The 19,880-nt window shown below is 41.2% G+C and overlaps 1 protein-coding gene across 1 annotated transcript; it reads right to left on the bottom strand.

The window, feature by feature from the left end:
• Window positions 1-965: 965 nt before the first annotated feature.
• FKBP4 (FKBP prolyl isomerase 4) lies at window positions 966-18,509 on the bottom strand. Its single transcript, XM_065658249.1, has 10 exons — window positions 18,261-18,509; window positions 14,688-14,832; window positions 13,278-13,420; window positions 8,859-8,979; window positions 8,178-8,334; window positions 6,745-6,835; window positions 6,325-6,408; window positions 5,432-5,617; window positions 4,701-4,940; window positions 966-1,608 (listed from the first exon to the last, which is right to left on the bottom strand). The coding sequence occupies exons 1-10, from the start codon at window positions 18,342-18,344 to the stop codon at window positions 1,510-1,512; spliced, it is 1,350 nt and encodes a 449-aa protein (XP_065514321.1). The 5' UTR covers window positions 18,345-18,509; the 3' UTR covers window positions 966-1,509.
• Between the last annotated feature and the right edge of the window lie 1,371 nt (window positions 18,510-19,880).

Here is a 19,880-nt window from a genome sequence, read left to right on the forward strand (position 1 = left end):
AAGCTGGTGCTCCTGCAGAGGCATATACAGGCAACCTCCTGGCCCCTACGAAAGCCATGACTAAGTAAGTGCTTATACAGTACTTTTGTACTGTATAAAGAGACCAGGAATTCAAACAAAGATTTCAGACGTCGTTCATACTAAAAACAGGGATACTCTCCACAATACACAAAGAATTCCAGGTCATGCCGTGCCATGGGACAACGTATCTTTCTCCCTGCAAAAAAAAAATCCATTTCTGTATCTGAAAAAGAGGAGATTATCTACCTCCTGCAGTCGGCAAAAAAGTGTCCCTGTTGCTAGAGGGACTCAGAATGAGACAGTGGAGATGCTGAGTTTAACGCTACATAACAGCATAAACAGAGAAGACCACTACACTCCATGCCTGCAGACAAACAAACCCCACCCCAACAAAAAAAACCCACAAAACCCAAAAGCACACCCGCCCCCAAACAAGACACAAACATACTTGATATTCTGCGTCTTTCTGCAGTAATAGTTTTCTTGTGGGATGGGGATAAGCAGACATTAGAATTGCTCAAGTTTGTAGTTCATTAGAAATTAGAAGTATTTGTAATGTGTTAAACTATTATCACTTATTTTCTCTTCAAAGCCAGTCACTTCCAGGTATAAATAAATGTGTCTTTTTTTCCCCCAATCCAGTTTTACAATGTGAGGGGGAAGATGAAGCTAACAATAGGAACAGAAAATAAGCTTTATGTATAGATTACAGACTTGCTTTTTGTACAGTTTTCAGCAACATTTTTTTCTTTTGCAAATAATTGGGTAAATACTGCAACTATTGTTATAATTTGCTATGGCAATGAACAAATAACACAAAAATAATCAGATACTGTGGCTACTGTACACCTATGTGGATGAGAAAAATGCCAAATGATCAAAGGACAGTAAATTCTCTTAGTTCTGTGCAAATTCCAATAAAAACGCACAAAAAGTTCTGTTTTCTTGAGTTGGAACTTTATTACTTAAGCTGTGACTTTCACAGTCTTCACCTTCAGCAATTTGCAAAGAGGACGCATGTGCGATAGGTTACAACACTTAATGGAAAGGGGCTCCTTACTGAACAGGGAGGAAGGGAGCAATGCCAAGGCAGAACAACTGGAAGTGCCAATTTGTTCTCAAGTCTCATGTGAAGACTCCTGGAAAAGGCTGATTACTTGAAAGAAATAAACTGAGGAAGCAGAACCTGGGATGAAAGCGATCTGGAATCAGGAGACAGACACTAATGGCAAAATGCAAATAAACCAAGCAGAGTAAATCCAGACAGAATCCAAACAGTTAACAGAGGCTGAATGAATAAATAAAAGTCCCTAGGATTAAACCAGATTTATGCTGCCACTCAGCTTCTTCAGACGTATTAAGCTGCAAACTGACTGTGGCATGATGGCTTCAGCCTCTGTTCCCCTGAAGCCACTGTCCAACCAGATAGAAAAATAAAGGTATAATTCACTGGAAATTCTTTCGTTTACAAAACTAAAGGGTTTGTCTTCATGCTTCTGTGTCAACTTCCGATTTATCTTCAACTCCGTTCTGCTCATCTTTCATTTCTGCATCTTCAGTGTGGCTGGTTTGAAGAGTAGCAGCTGACTAAATAGAGAAACAAAGATACTCTGTTGTGATACAGAATTGCTAGCAAATGCAAACAATACCACAAAGAGTGTTTAATTCTTATCACTAGGATACCTGGTTCTGCCTGCAAGACTGAATTAAGACATTAGGACCTTCAGCCAAGAGAAACTGAAAATTTCTTTGCATTTTTTCCTGCATCTAAGAAACCAGAAGCAGTTTAGAGGAGGCTGAGAAATTATACTGTTAGATGGTTATGATATGTGACACTTTCTTCAACTGCCCTTCCCTTGGCATTTTCCAGCCCACATAAAAAGGTATGGAAGGCAGAGAGCCATGTGGTAAGGGTCTGAGGTCAGTTTTTTCAATACGACATAACCAGCACATCCTGACCTTGCAAAAATTTTCAAACACTGTAAAGGGAAGTAGAAATGTCTTGTCCTCATCTCAGAAGACAGTGAAGTGAAATTGCTATTCCACCTGTAAAGCAAGCACCCTGAACCATTCGTTTTATTATGAGGTTAGACGAGAATTAGACAGGAACAAGCAAGGACATAAGCATGCACGGTTGGTGGAGGGGAAAAAAGGGGCAGAATCCCTAAACTAAAATGTTACATCAAGTTAGCTGCAACAAGAAACCACAGCCAAAGAACATTCAGGCAAAGGTCAGCCTTTCATCCTCAGAAGCCTCCTGTGAAGCATGCAAGAGTGAAGTCTCCTCTCCACAGAAAGTCTGTTATCAGGCAATCCTGATCCTTTAAAAATTCACACTTTGCAGATGTAAACTAATGGAATTAATGAAAAGAATTACTGATGCAAGAGTGGCTGTCAAACTTCAATAGACTGTAAGATATGCAAATGTCAGGTATTTCAGAATTACAGTCCAAGCTGCTTTCTTAGCAATCAGAAGACATGTGGTAAACAAACCCTCTTCTCTGGAACTCTTGAACATCTTGATGTTGTTTAGTCTGGAGAAAATGAGGCTCAAGGGAGACCTTATTGCTCTCTACAACTACCTGAACAAAGGTTATAGCAAGGTGCCACCAGTCTCTTTTCACAGGTAACAAGTGACAGGACAAAAAGAAACTGCCTTAAGTTGCACCAGGGGAGGTTTAGATTGGATAGTAGGAAAAAAATTGTCACTGAAAGGGTTGTCACACATTAGAACAAGCTGCTCAGGGAAGTGGTTGAGTCACCATCCCTGGAGGTATTTAAAATACCTGTAGAAATGGTGCTTAGGGACATGGGTTGATGGCAGACTTGATGATCTTAAGCATCTTTTCCAATCTAAATGATTCTATGCCTCTAGCCTTTTGTGGCAAGAATACCCATCTACCAACAGTCTTTCTTACAGGCTGAGGTGTAGTGTACATTCTGAAAAGCACGAAGGCAGCCTTTCCATACTTTTAGTGGGTATAGCTTGTTTCAGCAATCCACTTCCTCTCTGAACAGATCTTACTATGTCCCACACCTAGTGGAGGAAGCCAGATTCCCAGCAGCTGTGCTGAAAGAAACCTGCACAAGAAAGCTGGCAATTAAAACCTTCGATTTCAAAAGAGAGGATGCCCAACAGTGAAATAATTCTGGTTTAGTTGCTGTATCTTTACCTTCCTGAGATTTTTCAAAAATTAAGGTACTGCATGGCCATATGCAACAAAGCCTAAAAGAACAAAATGCTTTCTTCCAGGGTCCACTAAGCAAGGACTGTTGACATTAGCCTGCTTTATCCAGATAGATATCTACATGGACAATTACACTTTCTGTGCAGAATTAGTGCAGAATGTCTGCATTGATGTGTGTGTTTACACTCCTCCATGAGATGTAGACCAAATCCACAGAACTGCTGCTGCTCTTTCAAGAGAAAAAAAACCAAATCAAAACACAACCAAAAAGCTACAAACAGAACAGCTTGCCCAACCAGCCATCCAGTTAGGGGTGATTACTATATGACTACTTCAGCAGAGTAAGAGATGAAGAAGGGAATACATCTCCCATTGTCTCTGGGACATAAACTGACTTCAGATATATCTTATTTTGAAGGATTAGGGGAGGGGAAGAAAAAGAGAGGTCTGTGAAGTGTGTCATGTAGGACTGCCAGCTGACAGTCAGAGATGGCCAAATTGTCAGGATATACTCATCTGAGGACAGTGGGCCCCTAGACAGACTGATACAGTTAACCACAGGAAAATGACATACCAATATCTGACAATTTTTTAGAATCTCCATGCATATTCTGAGAAGGTGGACACAAAGATCTGTTAAAATTACCTTGCAATATGCAAGCTGCCAGACTCCCCCAATGTTACGGACAAAATTTGAGTCTGATATAAATCCCATATTTGTCTTGGAAGTTAAAGGTTTACCTAGCCCTTCTGGACCATGACGTTTAAGGAAAACAGACAGAACATCTTCTTAGGATATGTGATTATGTGATTCTCATCAGTAACTTTGAATGTTTCTTCCTAGCTCATACAACCTTGTTATAACCTGTATTCAAATATTGCTGCTGTTAACTGAACTAGTATTTACTAAACTTCTAGTAAAAACTTAGTAGGAAAACCATCCACACAGCAGAATAACAAATCTTCTAACAGTCTGAATCCTGACACTTCATAATCAATTGGTGACTTTTGAGATGGAGAACATCAACCACATGTTCATGTCTCCATGAGAGGCAAGATGGTGCACAGCACCACCTGTATGACAGACATAAGGTCTCAGTAAATGGGCCACTCAGGCTTCAGAACAGACTATTCTTTAGAACAACCAGTTGAAGGAGAACAGGTGCTTTTTTTCAGTTCTTGAACATGATTGTGTTTGCACCTCATCACTTCAATAGCTTTCTGATCAACACTGATATGTTGCAAAATCAGTTGAAACAAGTAAAAGCATTCTGTGCAATGCTTGCTACTGGTTGTTATCTTGTTCAAACAAGACAGCCTAGACATTTCAATTGTTGGCTATTTCCATTTTTTTTCCCCCCAGAGAAAGCTACTCAAATGTTCTCCCACTATATTTATCTGTACTAGGTACTAAGCTGAATATCTAAAACACCATTCCTTGTCTAACACGTGACGCCACCTCCTATATTCTTCTGGAGTAATGTTACTTACCTTTAAGTCTCTGTCTGCAAGCCTTTGGAACATGTTGGCATACATCTTTTTCTCTTTCTCATGCTGCTCCCGTATTTTTTGCTGACAAGTTACCAGCTGCACTTTGGCAGCTTTGTTACTTGGATAAAGTTGTATCACTTTCTGGAAATCTCCCCGGGCCAATTCAAAGTCATTGACAGCCAAGTGTGCTTCTCCACGCCGGAAAAGGCCTTTTTCATTATTGCTATCCAATTCAAGTGCCTGCATTGAAGAACAAAACCACATTCAAGAATACACTTTTAAAAATAATATGCAGTCAGAACACCAGAGACTGCTAGAAACTGTACCTGCTGATACAGATTTTTAAGTCTTGCCAGGACTTACTGAGAGTTGAATACAGTAGAAGTACAAAGAGAACTGAACATAGCAGGCTATTAGAAGAGAATCAGCAAGTTTAAGATTTAAGTCCTAGCTCTATTCTAGCTCTTTGAAGGACCTTTGCCAACATGACTACCTTCACCACATCTCAGTGTTTCCAGTTTTTAAATACTTTAATATTTTCAATGTAGCAGCAAGCTAATAAAATGTATTCAAAGGACAATAATTACAAAAATAACCTATTCGATATTTTTAAATTGTGTATTCAGTACTAAACTGCCAGCTGATAAGAAAAGCCTGGTATCCCTCAAATTGTTACAGCAAGGGGTAAACTGTCAGATTGCTTGTGCAGCTTAAAAATGAACCCTTAGTACCTTGTTGCAGTTCTCCAAAGCCTGGGAGTATTCCTTCAGCTTGAGATGGCACATAGCTAGATTAAGGTGAGCAGCAAGACTCAAGCTTTTGGCTTTTGTATCCTCCTCCTCAGAGAGTCCCGACTCATGCTCCAGCCACGACACTATCTTCTTATACTGTAATGCTGCTCGCTTGTATTTCCCCTCCTGTAAACAAGGCAGTTCAATTGTCACACAGCTCAACGTAACTTTCATCCTTGAACAATAGATATGAAAATAAATAATTCAGAGTAATCAGAAAATAACTCGTATCATCAAAAACATACTACTTCTGAAAGCCATTCCTGCCTAGGATCAGAAAATCTTAAGGAATACATACTAGCTCCCCCACTAAAGCTAGGGCTACAGGCCAGCAGTGATACTTCACTTTTAACTCCCACCTAATATTCAACTTCTGATACAAATCAAGGAAGATGGGGCACTTTCAAAACAACACAACTATTGCTGTGTCATGAAGATAATTGGAAAGTCTGCCTTTATGCTGGTCAAATTGTTTCAAACAGCTTCTCCACACATCTCTATCCAAATGAATGTTTTTCATTCACGGCATATCCCACAGTAGGAACTTAAATAGTATAACCTTGCTACTATTCAATGTATGCTTCAAAGTTATCTGTAGGTACAGCAAACAGCTCCGACAGGGTGAACTAACTCTTTGCAGAGTTAGTTGTTTGGATATTCCAACTCTGAGGTTCTTTTTTTTTTTTTTTTTTTAAAAGACACCTTCCCCTTCAGTCCTCCCTGTAGAACATCACAGAGAATACCATGAACATCATTCTGAAATGACTGTAATCATCATTATCAGCTCATGACATTGACTAAGAAACGCTATTATTGCTTGAGTAATAGTTTACCTTGAAGTACTGAGTGCCTCTCTCCTTCACAATGCAGCTTTGTTCCAGTTTCTCATCTGTGTTCATTTCCCAAGACTCCTTAGCCTACCCAAACAGGAGCAGTTCAAGTCAATGACAGAACTTTGGGGAAACCAGAAGTGTTATCAGCTGCTCCTCACTAACAGAGGCAGGTTTGGCAAAGCAGAGTTTTGCACCACTAATGTAAAATGGGCTAGACCAAGAGAGACACTATCTGCAACAGACAGGGATACAGTAAGAACAAGGACAATTTCAGCCAAGATCTCCCAGTGTGTCATCTCTGACAACAATGGCTTCCCTATTTCAGATCAGCATTCAAGGACTCCATTGTCCTTGTTTAAGCTGCACTCACTTCTTCCCTCATCTCCCAGTCAGTTTTGCAAAGTATTCTCTTGTTCCTACCTTTTCAAAGCTTTTGAGTTTCACTTCATACTGTAGCTCCACATCTGGAGGGATCTGAAACTTCTCCTTCCCAGAACTTCCAAAACCATAGCTGTAAGATTGGGTGGTGGGGTAGAAAAAGAAACAAACAAAAGAGTTCCAAAACTATCCAGCCAGCCACACTTGCTACATAGGAAGCTGGAGGGAAAACCCCCATGCAAATCTGGGATGCCTATACAGCGTTATTACAAGACAGAAAGGCTTGAAGAATTTTGGTTAGTATTCTAAAATTAGCAAGCACAAGGCAGAACAAAGCCAGAGAAACCTGTGATTTATTTCATTAATCTCTAGGTTATCAGTTCCTATTCTTCTCCTCCCCCCCTCTTTTTTTTAAGTTTATATGAAGGAAAAGTTCTCTCTCCATCAAGGAAAAAATAGATTTTCAACTCATACACATCTTGCTTTATATTCCTGGTCTGAAACTGGATGTTTCCTCCAGAGCACCTGTATTTTAGTACTATACTCAGAAAAGCAAAGACAACAATAGAGATTAAGTGAACAGCTGTACACTTAACATGTTGCCAATCAGCTGATTAACAGTAAATGCCTATAGAAAGGTTCTGTTCTGCAACTCCAGTAAGAAGCTGCATAGTGGCAAGAAAACCCTCAAGATCAGATTGCTTTGCTTTTCTTCTCTCATCATGTTCAGTTCCAGTTTAAAAACTAAAAAAAAAAAACAAACAACCCTGAAATTAACTCAAGTTTGATGGAAACAACCAGTGCAAACTCCACTTGTTTCAGATGTGTTCTCACTGTAAAGAGAAAATTCTGCTTATATCCAATACTGTTTAAGGTTACAATATTGGGCAGTCATACATACATCTCAGCTGTTGTTGGTCTCAGAAAGTTCTCATAATGGTCCAAGATGTGGATATAACTCTGCTTTGTATCTCACAGGAATCTTGAAGTTCTTTTTCCAAAAGGCTTTCAGAATACCCGTGAACATTTTCTACTGACAAAAGATTTCTGATACTCTTTTCTAACCACACCACCTAAGGACTAGCTACCTGGTCATATCAGGCTGCTCAGAAGGCTCTTCAGCTATTTCCTATTCTGAGGCTGTTCTTTAGGTACCTTTATATGCCCAGCTGTACAATAAGTTCTGTTTCATTAAGAGGAACCACAAAAATATAAGTTAAAGAGAGCAACTTCTTTTTTTTCATATTCACCAAGATTTACACTATAGAGTCTTAAGTAAATTTCTTTTGGAGTGCTACTACTTCACAACCAAAAGCGATCTTAGCTTCATACTTCTCATACGTCAAACTTTGGGGGCTGATCGAGTTTTTACTACAGCACTGAAAAATGCTGTAAGGCATTAAAATAAAACACCTAATTCTTGCCAGATGCTTAGTATAAGTCCTTCAAGTACCAAAAGATCAAAACCGGCATACTTGGGTTTGAGATAGAACACAGATTCCTCCGATTTCTCCATTTTTTGAATTGCTTTCTCCAGACCATGAGGGAGATCATAGTTGTCACCTTCTCCAATCTCAAACCGCAATTCCCGACTGTCAAAAACACGATCTCCACATCGGCCTTCAAATTGGACTGGTAACAAAAAACAGAACAACCCAGATAAAAATCAGAAGATATCTATGTATGGTAAGGTAGCACAGCTAATACAGGGAGTGCCAAAGCCTTCTCCTAAACAGTCTTTTCTCAACAGCTACCTATGCATGGTGGCTACTGGCCACAAATACAACTTCTAATGCTAAACACAGATGAATTAAAAAAAATATTTACTATGTATTACTTATTTTTCACTCCAACCAGTGCCAGAACTATTTCCCCTCATTTCTCAGCAAATGGAAATACTGTATTAGATTCATCTACCTTGCGATCAGATAAGCACTTTATTGGATTCAGTATCTCTGGAGTACACAGTTGCTGCTGGAAAATGTAAACCTCACTGGAAATAAGAGAATGAAAGCTTACTCTACGTTGTTAAATTACTTGGTAAAGGAAAGAAAAGCCATGTATTCTTCACTCTCAGAGCAAGGAGTTGTAGATTGGGAAAAAGGTTCTGTCCTCCCATATGTTAAACCTGTTTACTATTTGTGTAATATACTTACTCTCTACAACAGCACCCTCATTGGGCTTGGAGTAACCTTCCCCTTTTTTACGGATTCTTCGGATGATGCCACCATCTTCGTCATCAGTGAGGTCCTCCCCCTTGAACTCAAAAAGTTCTATCTGCGGAGGGAAGAAAAGCCTTGCGTTTATTCTCATCAAATCAGTTCAGTAACTCAGAGAAATTGTTCTCCAGAGGTCTTTGAAACTATAGCTGTTCAGGAAGCCACTGCCTTAACTAATGTCCTGTAAGACATTAGATAGCCAAGGCTATGAAAATGCTGCATTCAGTAGATACTGGATGGAAATCTACATAAGAGTTTCAGATTACATTCAGATCTTCACAGTTTTTTCTCCAGCAATCTTGGTCTCTGCATACTACAAATCAGAACCTTTAACTGGAAGGACTGTGAACCTGTCTTCTGAATAAAGCCTACATGAGCCACAATGCTTAGGGACTATTGCAAAAAAAAAAAAAAGATTCTATTGGCTTATTTAACAGTATTTCTGCTAATGTCTGCAGGCAGAAGTATGGATAGTGGTTTTCAGGCTTAAGGTTTTTTTTGTGTTTTTGTTTGGTTGGTTGGGGCGGGGGTTGTTTTTAAATATGGGGGAAAATAACTTTAGGACACATTAAGCCAGGAAGAATTTGCTGTCAGCTGCCACTTCGCAGTGCTACCACTGGGATCAGCAGCTGTCACACCCTCTTACTCTATGGTCAAGTAGAATCACCAGTAGTGTCACTGCGTTCAAGGGCCAGGGAAATTTGTAAGTAATGCAAGGTCAAAAGGAGCAGGAAAATGAAATATAAAGATGCAATCCTTATTCTTAAGTCCTGATTATATCCTCTAATTATATCTATGGTCAAGTTCAGATCTGAAGTGCTTGGAATGGAGCCCAAACTGATTCCAAATGCTTGTCCTGCATTATTAAAACAAAATCAAGAATATCTTTTCAGACTTCAGCTATTGCCCACCTGTTCTTTCATCCTCCCACGCTTGAGCCACAGGACAATATTTTCAAAACTTCTGTGTCATTCTCCCTTGCATGCCCGAAAAGTTAGTATTCTCATTTTACTTGTTATGTTTTCCCCTCTAGGCTTGCCTTATCATTGTGTATTGTGAGATCACTTAAGAAAAAACATTTCCAGAAGAAAGATAAAACACGAAAACCATGATCTGGCCCACCTTTCATCTACACTTGTTGCTGCAACAAATTTTTCAGAATTTTTAAAAGCTGGTGTTAATGTAGGACATAACCACCCAGCCTGAATCTTCACATGCCCTCCCAAGTCTCAAATGCAAATAGTTTGAAGTGGGAGTATCCTGATAAGATGGAAAACACAAAAGAAATTTGTTGTTGCTTCTACAAAATTAAGAAAAACATATTCTGCTATGCTATGTTTGAGTAAAACAATAGTAAAAAAGCACAGAACAGCAAGCCATTATAATCAGCATTGTTTAGACTATGTACCTCATTAAAAAAAAAATTTCAAGGTTTATACTGGGGAAGTTCATTACACTAGACTTAAGATACCTGGAATGCAAAAGGAATTGAATATTCACCAGCACAACAGTACTTCCACTCTGTATTTTGATGGACACCTAATAACAAATAATACTCTGTTTTTTTCTCTTTGGTCTGCCTCAAACAAGCTAAGTCACTCCAGAACATCCCAGTGATGACCATACAGGTTTCCTCATTTTTTTCTTTATCTGAACAACAGTATTCTATTGAACAATCTATTTATATTGCTCAGCAAAAGCAATCATGAGGAAAAAAAAATCCTAAGACAGCCATTAATTTCAGGTCATAAACAAATGCTGATGTGGTGATGACACAGCTACAAAATCTTTTAACATAAGTTTTAGAGGGTTCTTTTTAAAGCAACTGATACAAAATTTTGGTATGGCAATGGCACTCGCAAAGGAACCGGGCTGGCATTGTTTTAAATAATAAAAACATAGGAGCAAGACTAAAGGAAGTGTAAGCTTCAGAGATTTTAAGTGCCTGAGAGTCATGAGAGTCAGAAATCGCTTCAATGTAATAAAATTTAGGAAAACTTTCTGCACCTAACACACCCAGCACTGCTTATTTGTTGTAGCATGTCACCTGCAGGCCATTTTGTTAGGGAATCACAAAACCATCACAGGCAGCTTCAATGCCTTTTTTTTCCTCTCTTCCTTTTCTCCTTTAACGTTACTGCTCAGGCAGGTATACAAAAGGTCATGAATGAGAGACTACTTCTATCTAAACAGTTCCTAGAAGATGGAGAGGCCAGACTGCATCATTAAGAGTGAAGTGAAACATCTAGATGACTGTATCAGATAGGCTCAGTAGTACCCTGATGAAACAAATCCCATCTTGCAGTTAGTGCTTTCATTTACCAAAATGTTAGGTATTATCTCTTGTTGCAGGACAATGAAGTAGCATCATCCTGTGTACTAGCGCTAAGTGCTTAAGAATGCCTTATTATGCTGCCAAAGTAGAAGGCCTTGAACTCTGAGATACTGCGCACGCACACTAAGAAGCAGAAAAGCTGAACACCTTCAATAACTGGTACACTGAAGTTCTTGTTTTTCCTTTCCCTTAACTAAAATGAAGTGAGCAGAACAAGATGGAGGGTAGGGGAAAAAAAAAATTAGAGTCTGCATTTAAATCATGAGGTCAGAACATAATAAATGTGTGTTAATGTTTTTCTCTCGCCCTTCAATCCTGCCCTATTACACCCACTATCACTTGCATTTGTGCAAAGCATAAAGCATTCCAGCACATGTAGTTTGATCCAATATAAATAAGCCCTGAGTATCTTCAGATTATATATTAGAAAATGTTGTTTAAGAGCCGTTTTACAAGATAATATTTTTCACCAGTCAACTGCAAAAATAACGGAATTAATTTTGATGTACTCAAAACAAGTAAATTCTGATCCCTTAGTGGCCTGTGATAGTACGTGCTGGCAGTATTTTTTTAATCCTTCCACACAAAATACATCTTAAATGCTATTACTGACAAGTTCATGGAAAAAAATACAAATACACTATCCAAATATAATACAAATAGAATATCACACTATGTTTAATTTACCCTTAACAGACATTGTTTCCATTAAAATCTAAATAGGCTTTCAGTCCCTACTCCATGAGCTATTTTGACCTTTCTCAGATATTACATAAAACATTCAATCTTAGAGCAATTATCAGAGCTTAAAAGAATCACACTTAAAAATAGTCCATCTGCCTTCTCTGAAGTGCAATTAATTTGAAAGTTTTTGTTAGAAAATTGAACTGTTTCAACAATAAGAAAAATATATCCTCCCAAAACACTCTTTAGACTGTCTGTCAGAGCATGCTCCAGGAACAGCTTTAATATCATCCTGCATGGAAAACTCAAACACAAGTCTCAGCATTCTGAGCAATCACTATGAAAGAGCACGTGTCTCTTGTGTATTATTTCTATCCCCTTTTGGGAAGGCAGGGGGACAGGGGAAAGATGCCTTGAAGACCACTAGAAAATAAATTCTGTCCTGTGCTGGTGAGGTTAAGAAATACCCACGCTAATAGCTTCCATGTTCACCAAGACATGCAGCTCACCTCTGAGGAGACCAACTGCCCATGTGAATTGTAAAACTAGTGTTACCCAGACACCAAACTCAAGAATCCTGAATCTGTCACAGGAGTGTGTACAAATGATTTTCTATGATGGTAGGATTGACCAATATAGCCTAGACCCACAGACAGACTGGTAATCAACAAGCAATGGAATCCAAACTGTTCGTATGGTGCCTTAAGGCTTATTAAAACACTCAGCTCTACAGAAAACAGAGTTCATAGTTGCAGGGCTGTTCAAAAACCATTTTATATCCTAGAGTTTATATGGGATAATTATCTCTTTTCTCCCCCAAATAGCTCATAAGAGATCATGTTAAAGTTGCAAAGAAAACATAGTATGAAAAAATATTACTGAGGACATTAATTGCTCTGTTGTTGAAAACTTCATAATGTTTAACATAACTATCACTAGTTTGAGTCTTATGAAGTGAAAAGAGGATTAAAGATTTCATTTCTTCACTACTTCAGAGCTCACCACTGAGACAGTCCTCCCTCCCCTGCCCAGCCCCCCAACCCAAACTATCCTACAGTGAATCATTCCATAAATGTAAATTTTAAACTGTGACTACTGAAGAACTTCAAAATATTTTTAAAACTCAAAAAACAAGGGAACCTGAGCCACTGCAGATCAGTAGCAGCCAGACTAGAACTCTATGCTTTGCCCACACTACACTATTTGACCACATTTTTCTCTGTAGAAAATCTCACATTCCTGTTCTGAAAGAATATTACATCGCACATTCTCTACAGTGAAATATGACCTCTGTTTGGTTTTCAAGTGTACCATTTTCATGACCTTCTCTCACTTACCTCAAAAATCAGTGTAGAGTTGGGAGGTATCTTTGGGGGGCTCCCAGCTGAGCCATAGGCATATTCTGGTTTGCATGTAATCCGACAGATTTCACCAACCTTCATAGTTGCCACAGCAATATCCCATGCTTTGATCACCTCACCTATTTAAGCCAAATTTCAATCACATGATTGCTATGCATACATGAAAAACATATGACCGGGATGAAACTATCATTGCTTTTAGTATATAACAGCTAAGACAAATACAAAAAGACTTGCATTCACTCTGATTTATGTATATCAGTTTTACCTCTAATTATAAAGTTACCTGAGGACCAAATTTGGCTGTATTCTTCATTCTAGGTGTAGTGATTCTTTTCCTCCCCTTACTTCTTTGCCCACAGCAAATATAAGTCATCTGAACACAGACACAGGCTGAAGTGCTTGGCACAATCTCAAGTGCAAGGAAACAACCACAGACTCTTTGAAGAGGAAGGTCTTAGGGTGAGAGATTGCCTGCTCATATTTTGAAAACAATCCAAAACAACAGCCTTTTCTCTATATACTTTATCAACTGGCAAAGAACAACATGAGTGATAACTAAAAGCTACATGCACTTGTAACAGAAAGAGGGAGCAAAAGAAGTAGTATTCCTTCTACAGCCAAAAGTGAACAGAAGCTGGAACCTCAAGTAACAAAATCCTATCTTAATCTCCCTTAATGGGTTCTCCTACTTGCTGCTCCTTTCAGCTCAATCAAGCAGCCTTTCTCTTAGTCTTGTATTAATAGGTACTTAGTGACTTAAATTCTGCAGTGTACTGAAATCTCAGATGATATTATCGCCCAAATAAAAAAAGCAGCAGGTAAGGAACTACCAGGAGAAAACCCAGATTGAGTAGTAAGATTTGCTGGAACAAGAATGTGTGGTTTTAAAAATGAAGGTTTTTGGTAACGAGGGGATGCACTGCTTCAAGATTCATATTTGGTTTAATTTGGGAACTTAGGGAAAAAGGGAGTTCATTTCACCATACTGCAGCTGACAGCTGCCCTTGTGCACCCTGTGTCCCAGTATCTGGTCACAACTAAGTACAACTGAATTTGAGTCTTCTGTCTAAAAAAACCACAATTAACTAAATGCACATTCTGGCTTTTTAACTACCCTTTATCACTATACTTCAGGGCAAATTTGCTCCCCTGGAGTGCTTTGCCTGAGGCCCATGAATTCTTTAGCAGGCCTCATCAAGGGGCTGCAGTTTTCTCATTGAGAAAAATCTCAAAGCCTTCTGATTGTGCCATTCTAAGACAATAAACCTTAAACTCTGAAAACAAGTTTAAATAGCAACTTTATCCCGCAAAGGAGCCACACATGCAAGGAAATCCCATCTCAATTTTTACCAAAACTGACCAATACCAAACACAAGATATTACCTTTCCCCAAGTCAAATGAGAATTTGTCTCTCCTGTCCAGACTGGAATCAAATTTTGTGCCATCAAGAAGCCATCCTGTGTAATGGACGGTCACTTTATCACCTATCATTGGAGACTCTGTTCCACTGCCTTCTCTCTTGACAACCTGAAAAAAACAGTAAGCAACAATAAGATGCTGAAAACTAAGTCTGCCTAATGTACATTACTTCCATTTACTTAGATGCATATGTTATCAGCTTCTGTAGATGAAGTATTTGGAGGTTTACTTCAGTTATCTGGAAATGAATTGACTATTCTACGTACAGATTAGCGTGGTGTTGCAAATGCAGGAACCTCAAGATGGCTCTGCTGTGACAGAACTTAATTGCCAACAGTGGCACCAGTTTACAGATCTCTGCATCTATAGTTCACAATGTCACTTAGCTTTCCTCAACAACATTTTTAAATATTCTTGAAAGTTAATCAGGTAAAGCATTACACTTTTTTTGCTTTATTCAAATACTTTCCTCACCACCATTCAATCATTACCCCTGAATCTGGTGTTCTAGACAGAGCATTTAAACAAGAATACAAGCTGTTTCTTTCCATGTAAAGTCTATTCTAACATGTAATCTGAGATTCCTTGAGTTAAACCAGACAGTTTAACAAAGGTGAACAGGATCTTGCCCCAATGCAGGTTAGCTCTAGCAGCCAACACAGTAACATTTAGGAATTATTATATTGTATTAGTTTAGTCTCCCTGCAACTCTGACATGGATTGCCACCACGCCAATTTCACAAACAGCTACAAGGTTTTGATTTTCTCAAGAGGTTCCCCAGTTAGCAAGTGCAGTATCAACTAAATCCACACTATACAAAAAGCAAGATCAGCCAGTCTCTCTGGTGTTCATTTGAAATGTATATAGATAATAATACCGACATATCACATAGGGCTTGCCCATAACTCAAATCTGAACTTCAGGAGTGCTATTTTCTCCAATATCGATTGAAACCACCTAGCCAAAGCTCCACATTACTTTAGCTAAGCAAGGGAACCAATAGAGGACCCTATTTGCTTGCATCTATAGAGACCTGGAAAAGATATGGTTCATAGAAGATACACATTTATTCAAGGGCAGTTATACAGAAGTACACACTTGTGTCCCTTCTTTAAAGAAAAGCTGTAAAAACATCATGCTACCTGCTCAGTTTCCTAAGGAGAGAATGCTCAGCATCAAAAGGGATGCCTAACCTCACACAGCATTCCATCCCCTTACTCTGCACCACCTCAGTGCTACAGCAGTTATTAGCATTACAGAACTAATATATTGATTTACCTCCCAAGGAAGGCAAAAATTCAAGCAACCACTCTCACAGAGATAGGCGAACAGAGACATACGAAAATAACGTGAATCTGGTAATCAACCAAAACCCATACAGTGGATCTAAACCAGTAATTTTACAGCAGCCAATCTGAAGTCACTTCAAAATATTAACTGCATTTAATGGAAATTTATGAAGCTTTTCCAAATGCCATGTTCTTGTAATGTCATACTGAGTTATCTAACACAGAAGTAATGAATGTCAGATTTTCAGTATTTATATGATATTATTCTTTTGCATTTACTTCATTTTCAAAAGACTCAAGTTTCACTTTTTCATATACTAATATGGCAACCCTATTTTCCATAAGGTTTACGTTTCCCTTTCAGGTGGAAAAACCTGATTTTTCTGTTCATATTGTGATTGTGAGTATTTCTATTTGTAAACTTTAATACTTATACTAGAAATAGTGCAAACGTTTAGCAGCACCAGGTAAAGGCTTCTGGGTACTATTATGATATAAAGCTAATGAAGAAATAAAAAACCCTCCCCTGGAATCAGTGCAATGATACCAGCACAAAATTCGTGTAGATTAGTTCAGAGTTAGACCCTTGATTTCAATCTCCACATTCTGCACAATTACTAGAAAAATAATACCCATGAGTGCTGGACTTCACCACCTCTACTGCATTTTGTCTTATCAATTCACCATCTCCCTTTTTTTGATGTTTTCACAACATCAGGTTTTTTTAGCAGTATATTTTCCTACCCTCCTTTTAAACATTCGTTTTAAAAACAATCACTTGCTGCTTCTCCATCATCAAAAGGTGGGTACTGCATGGACTAGTCAGACTCATTGCCTTTTACAATGCTCAGGGATCTGAGATACAGGAGACCCACAGGCAGCTTCCTTGCAGCCACACAGATGAGAACTCCAACCTGATATTGTGCTACACACAAAAAATATAAACTCTCCCCAAACGATGTTAGCAGGAAACATGAAAAAGCTGAGTATAGAGGCCAACCACAGATGTTCCATCTGGTTGCTGATACCTCTCCTGAACTGGAGACAGCAACTCTGTGATAAACCCAGAATTTAAAGCCAGAAGGCTCTGAAACTTAAAACCAGGAATTTGTCTTTGCTGTGGTGCCACTTTTCTTCTTCCAAACACTATAACTCTGAAATTCCGCTGCGATTAAAAAAATGTTTCTAGTAATTGTTGATGTTTTTAAGAGAGACTAAAGAATTTTCTAGACATATGGAAATAGGAAATATCTGACAGAGGAAGTTAGTGCAACTCCCCCTCATGGTATAAATTCTGCTACCCTTACCAACTGCCTGCCCAGTACAAAGAACAGAAGCCAGTCGACCAGCATTCTCAATACATCGCACAAACCGCGACCGCAGCCAGCCCTGCTGCCAGCTCTATCAATGACCGCTCCTGCAGATTGATAATAGCTACTTTTCCCACTGAAGCTGAACCACTGGGCAGCCTTTCCGGCTCCTGCCGCCGGAGTGCATTTACATCAGGCCCACGTGTACAATGCACCATCTCAGGTTTGAGAGCATATTCCTACCAAGATGGAGAGCCCCATTTCTAGAGTCTTAAAGACTGGCCAAAGTAGGCAGCGCAGCACTACTTTACACCAGCTATAAAGATACACAAAACGCACGTGCGCTGCGAGGCCCCGTCCTTAATATCCAGTCCCCCGAACACGTGGGGGGGAAGGGCGCGCGCGGACTCGGCCCCCCCAGGCGAGCCGCACCCTGCGAGACGGGCGGAGAGCCCGACCAGCTCCTCCCCCCCTCCCCACCCCACCCCTGGGGAAAAGGTGGAACGCAGAGACAAGCTCCTCTCCCCGCCGCAGTCCCTCGTGACCGCGGGGTTTCCTAGCAGGCAGCCCGGACTCCGGCTCGCCCCGGCCGGGGGAGGAGAGAGTGGACGAACAGCAGGGAGCTGCCGGCAGCCCCGCGCGCTCGCCGCGTGAAAGCCCCCGCAGGCGGGCAGCGCGTGCGCGGCCATGGCAGCCTCCCGCCCTCCCCGCCGCTAATGTTTAACCGCGAGGGCTGCGCGAGTCTGCCGGGCGGCGAGCTGCCCAGTAATGGCCTTGTCCCCATCCCCTCAGGGGACAAACAGGCCTCAGCGGGGGCCGGGCGCCCAGGGAGCACCCGCTCGCACGTGAGGACGGACCGCCCCACTGCCTCCCCTCCCCACAGGCCTCCGAGTCAGTGCCGGGAGATAGGGACGGGGAGCTGCAGCGGCCGGGTACCTTGAGGACGCCCTCATCCTGTTTGGGGGTGATGTCCGTGCCTTCCAAGGGAGCCCCGTCCGCTTTCACCTCCTCCGCCGTCATCCTGCCTGCCGCTGCCACCGCTGCGTAGGGAAGGGCCGCCTTGTGGGGTCAGCACCAACCTCCCACCGAGCTGGAGCTAGCGCCTCGCTGCGCCTCCGCCTCCGAGCTGCGCGGACGGGAGCGAGCACCGGCGCGCCTCCTTCCTTCCTCCGCCGCAGCGCCAGCCCCCTGGTCAGCGGGGAGGAGGAAGGGGAGGGGAGAGGGAGGGACGGAGAAGCTTCTAGAGGCAGCTAGGCTGGTGCAAAGCAGCCAACGGTACTAGGAACCAAGGATGAAAGTGCACTTCAGACTTTATTCAACAAGAAGAGCGAGGGCGCGCATTTACAGCGCGGGGCGGGCGAGGCAAGGTGTGCCCAGCTCTCACAGGTGGTGCAGGGGAGCCCGGCAGCGAGGAGGAGCTGTTGTGCCCTGCCCTCGTTACTTTACTCAAAGCTGCACATGGAGTAAAACCGACCGTCCTCGCATCTCAGTATTAGCAGGCCTTTGCAGATGTGTTGGCGTGTTTTTGCCCACCACGTGCCTGTGGACAATTACAGGAAAGGTTGTAGAAACAGGCACAGAAGCAATGTGCCAGTAGTGAGCATAGCAGGCTCAGGAGCTCAGGTGCTCTGTTAGAAATAATTTGATTTAAAACTGTTACCCTGGACCAGGAAAGGTGGGGACATGTTTAGGGCAGAGAGTGTGAGCTCTGTGGCTTGCCTGTTCCTATCCATCAGGATAAGTAGCATTGTTTTGTGCCTCAACCTGCTGCTGGAGTATTTGGGGATGCATCGATAAAAAGAGATGCCCCCTCTGAATATGAAAAGCATTAGTGCAAATGTAGAGGAATTAACAGACCAGGTTCTAGGCTTAGTCATCATATCTACAAACGTCATGGGCTGTATGCAAATTTTGGCCAAATCATTCGCAACTTCTATTACCTAAAATCAGACTAGGATCTTGTCTATTCTTTTGGGCATAACACTGGCTCCCTGGGCTACCCTGCACAGCTTTGCATGCTCCCCGCCTCAGGCCATGTTTTCCCATGGCACCTTCCCGCCCCTTCTTGAACTTCCTCTTCTCCCATTTTCCCACTGGGCCCTTGGCGGGCACGCGGCTGCACAGCGGCCCGTCCCGCCTGCCTGCCACAATTGCTTCTCTGTGCAGTGAGGTCCAAAAAAGAGCTGGGGCTGCACAATTGTGGACGGATCACACACACCCCCTGAGCAGCTGTCGTTGTGTGTGCCCTCTGACTTTGCATTTTCAGTGTGATGTTTGATCCTTCCGTAACAAAACTGTCAGTTGAAGGTAAAAAGAGAGAAGCACACACACTGGTGTTCAGTGTTCCAGAGTTGCTTTTGAAAACTGCACTGGCGTCTCGGGCCATGGGCTCATGCAGTGCAGACCTCTTAAGTTCAGAAGGGATCCTTGCAAAGGCTTCAGAAGGTTTGGCCAGCAGTATGTGAGATTGCTCTGGGAGTGTGCATGTTGCACACTGTCCTTACTCTGCATGCAACCTGGAGCTGTTCTGTGCTAGTATAAAGCTGCATCTGTGCA

The sequence above is a fragment of the Caloenas nicobarica genome, chromosome 1 (assembly GCF_036013445.1).
Source record: "Caloenas nicobarica isolate bCalNic1 chromosome 1, bCalNic1.hap1, whole genome shotgun sequence".
NCBI classification, from domain to species: Eukaryota; Metazoa; Chordata; class Aves; order Columbiformes; family Columbidae; genus Caloenas; species Caloenas nicobarica.